The following is a 2643-nucleotide window of genomic DNA, read 5'->3' on the forward strand; positions in this document are numbered from 1 at the left end:
AGCTGGTCATTTCGAGCATCTTTTGTAAAAGTAATTAAAACAGAAAATTCATTGTATCTCATAAACGAAGACAGATAGGACGTATATTGTATGACTTTTTTTCATTATTTTTAGGCGTGCAATCAGCTTCCGCAAGTCACGAAACGCCCTGTATAGTTAAGTTCTTTCTGCCTCATTTAATACACCTCTATGTGGGCATAATTAGTTGCACGAAGTACATCAAGACGGTACTCGATTTCTTACACGATCGATGTTTTTCTTAGATGTTCTCGATCGTCCATTCCTCTCTTTATCGAACACTGTCCCTGTTTTCATAAATTTCTTGTGTCATGTACGAATTGATGGACGTGACGGTGGATCTCTTCCATACTCAATTCTGAAGTTTCGCCGAGTTCGACTAATGGTGATCATATAGAGGTGTATTAAATGAGGCAAAAAAAAACTTAAATATATACGTCTCATTTTGTAATAATTTCCACTTATTTGTCTTTTCATTTGCCTTTGTAATAAATTTTTGAAATTGTAAAGATACTTTACGGACACTCTGTATATTCCACGAATTGGCGCCGAAGGAAAGTGGATGAGCGTCAGCTGTTTCACCGATACCAGCCACCAATATCGGTACCATATATGTTACATCGCTCTTGTCGCGTGTGGGAAATGTTATGTTTCACGCGGTCGCATGAGGTAAAATAGAATAGAGATAACACCAATTCCAAGAATCGGCAGAGACAGCGACAGAAAAATGTGCGAACACTGAACTGAGAGGTACCTAACTATTAATACAAGTTAAGAAATCGCGATTTTCTACGCGAGATACTTCCGCGAAAATCGTCACCAATCGTCATTTCGCTTGCTTTGGAAAATGCTTGCTTCGCAATAGCCACCAGAGTGTGGCTTTTTAAAAACCAAACGCTAATTCAGAGAATACCGCGAAAGTTTCAGTTGTCACATAGAGCGAGGGGAAGAGACGCGCCCCCCCTCCCCCCCAACCCAGTATCGGATTCCAAATTACCGGAAACCATTGTTGAATTTTCAAAGTGGTAGTAGAACCGTAGAATTGTAAGAGTGGGAACTGAACGAACGAGTCGAGCGTACTCGATCGCCGTTCTCCACTCCGGAAAAATATCTTGTCCGGATTCTGGGGACTAGTTGCAGTAACTAGCCTCTGGTGGTGGCAAACCTAACCTAAATCGGAGGCGGATCTAGAAATCGGGGCGCGCTGAAAACGTCGTTGTCTGTACGGGAAACACAAGTCGACTAAAACGAAAAAGGAAAGAAGAGAGAGAAAAAAAAATAGAAAAAAAAAACGAAACAACAACGGAGAGAAGAAGAAAGAAGGAAAAGCGTAAAAAAAGTGGGGCAATGACTCACTGATTGAGGGTCCGGTCGTTGCTGCCGGTGGTCGCAGAGCCCTGAACACCGGAAGCGGCGGCAGCGGCAGAGCCCGAATCGTGATGCCTTCTCTCCTTGTGGACAATGCCCATTAATTTCATCCATGGATTGTTGGCCGCATGGGCGCCCATGCCGCCGCTTTGCCACATTGCGCTCGCCAGTCTCGCTCCTTTCTAAGGAGCCCTTCCTGGGCTCCGCACGACGCTCCACTAGCTTCGCCGAAACCACTTCTCTCCAGCACCACTTATCCTGCCCCCTCGTCACCTTGTTCTCCTTGTTCTCCTCGCAGCAGCGACAACAGCAACAGCGACAAACTTTCTCGATCCGAGCCGATTCGCCACCGCCGCGATTCCGCGCAAAGTTCCAGCGTTCCGCGTGCTCGTTCCCGCCGCCGACGATGATGACGATGACGATGACGACGACGACGACGACGACGACGGCACTCGCGTTGGCCCCGCGCGTCGACACCACGATCCCCAGGGGCCTCCTGCTCTCCGAAGAGCCGAAGAGCTTCTCGTCGATGGCCGGTAACTGGTCGGTAGATGGCTGATGGCCAGCCGCCAGCCGCAGCGAGCAACTATCAGCGTGCTGCCTTCCAGAGATCAGCGCGTGGCCATCCGCCGTGAGAACGCAGGAAACGTGAAAGTGACAGAGACGGGGCCGCTGGTGAGACGATCGCGATTGCAATCGCGTGACGAGGACGCGGTTCGCTGGGCTGCCTGGCCCGCACAGGTAGGTGCGAGGTGCCTCGATCGGCCCCGTAGGCTCCCTAGCCCGCCTCTCCGGCACCTCCACCATCTAATCCTTAGTTTCTTCACAAGGCTCTTTCCGCCCCGCACCGACTTTCCTCCATTCGCGTACCACCGAAACTTCCTCGCACTTGCCCCGCGACACCGCGCCGATTCTTCTTCCCTTCTTCCACTCCGCCGCCGGTCACGCTCTCTTCTGCTCCTCTTCTTACTCTTCTGCTCTTCGGCCCACCCTCTTCCCACCGACGATCCCTTCCTCCCACCTTTTCTCCTCTTTTTCCACTTGCTCGCCCACCGCTTCCGCTCGTAGCCCCTTCCGTGCCGCCTCCCTTCCTTTTGCAAGCCTGCGTCTCCTCGTGACTCCGTGACGCCACGCGTTTCTTTCGCCTCGTGCCCCTGGTTGTCTCACCTGCCGACAGAAAGTTAGCGCTCTTTAGAATTGGTATTTTCTTTTTGTTTTTTTTTTTTTTTTTTTTTTTTTTTTTTTTTTTTTTTTTTT

The 2643-nt window shown here is 49.8% G+C and overlaps 1 protein-coding gene across 1 annotated transcript in view; it reads right to left on the reverse strand.

Moving 5' to 3' along the window:
• LOC122528258 overlaps positions 1-2643 on the reverse strand; it is a 136989-nt gene that overhangs the window by 123098 nt on the left and 11248 nt on the right. The window contains exon 2 of the mRNA XM_043653215.1: positions 1375-2553. Within this exon, the coding sequence (XP_043509150.1) occupies positions 1375-1544 (170 nt within the window). The 5' untranslated portion in view covers positions 1545-2553. The remainder of the gene's footprint in view (positions 1-1374; positions 2554-2643) is intronic.

Source organism: Frieseomelitta varia, unplaced genomic scaffold, assembly GCF_011392965.1.
Source record: "Frieseomelitta varia isolate USP_RPSP 00005682 unplaced genomic scaffold, Fvar_1.2 scaffold_248, whole genome shotgun sequence".
NCBI classification, from domain to species: Eukaryota; Metazoa; Arthropoda; class Insecta; order Hymenoptera; family Apidae; genus Frieseomelitta; species Frieseomelitta varia.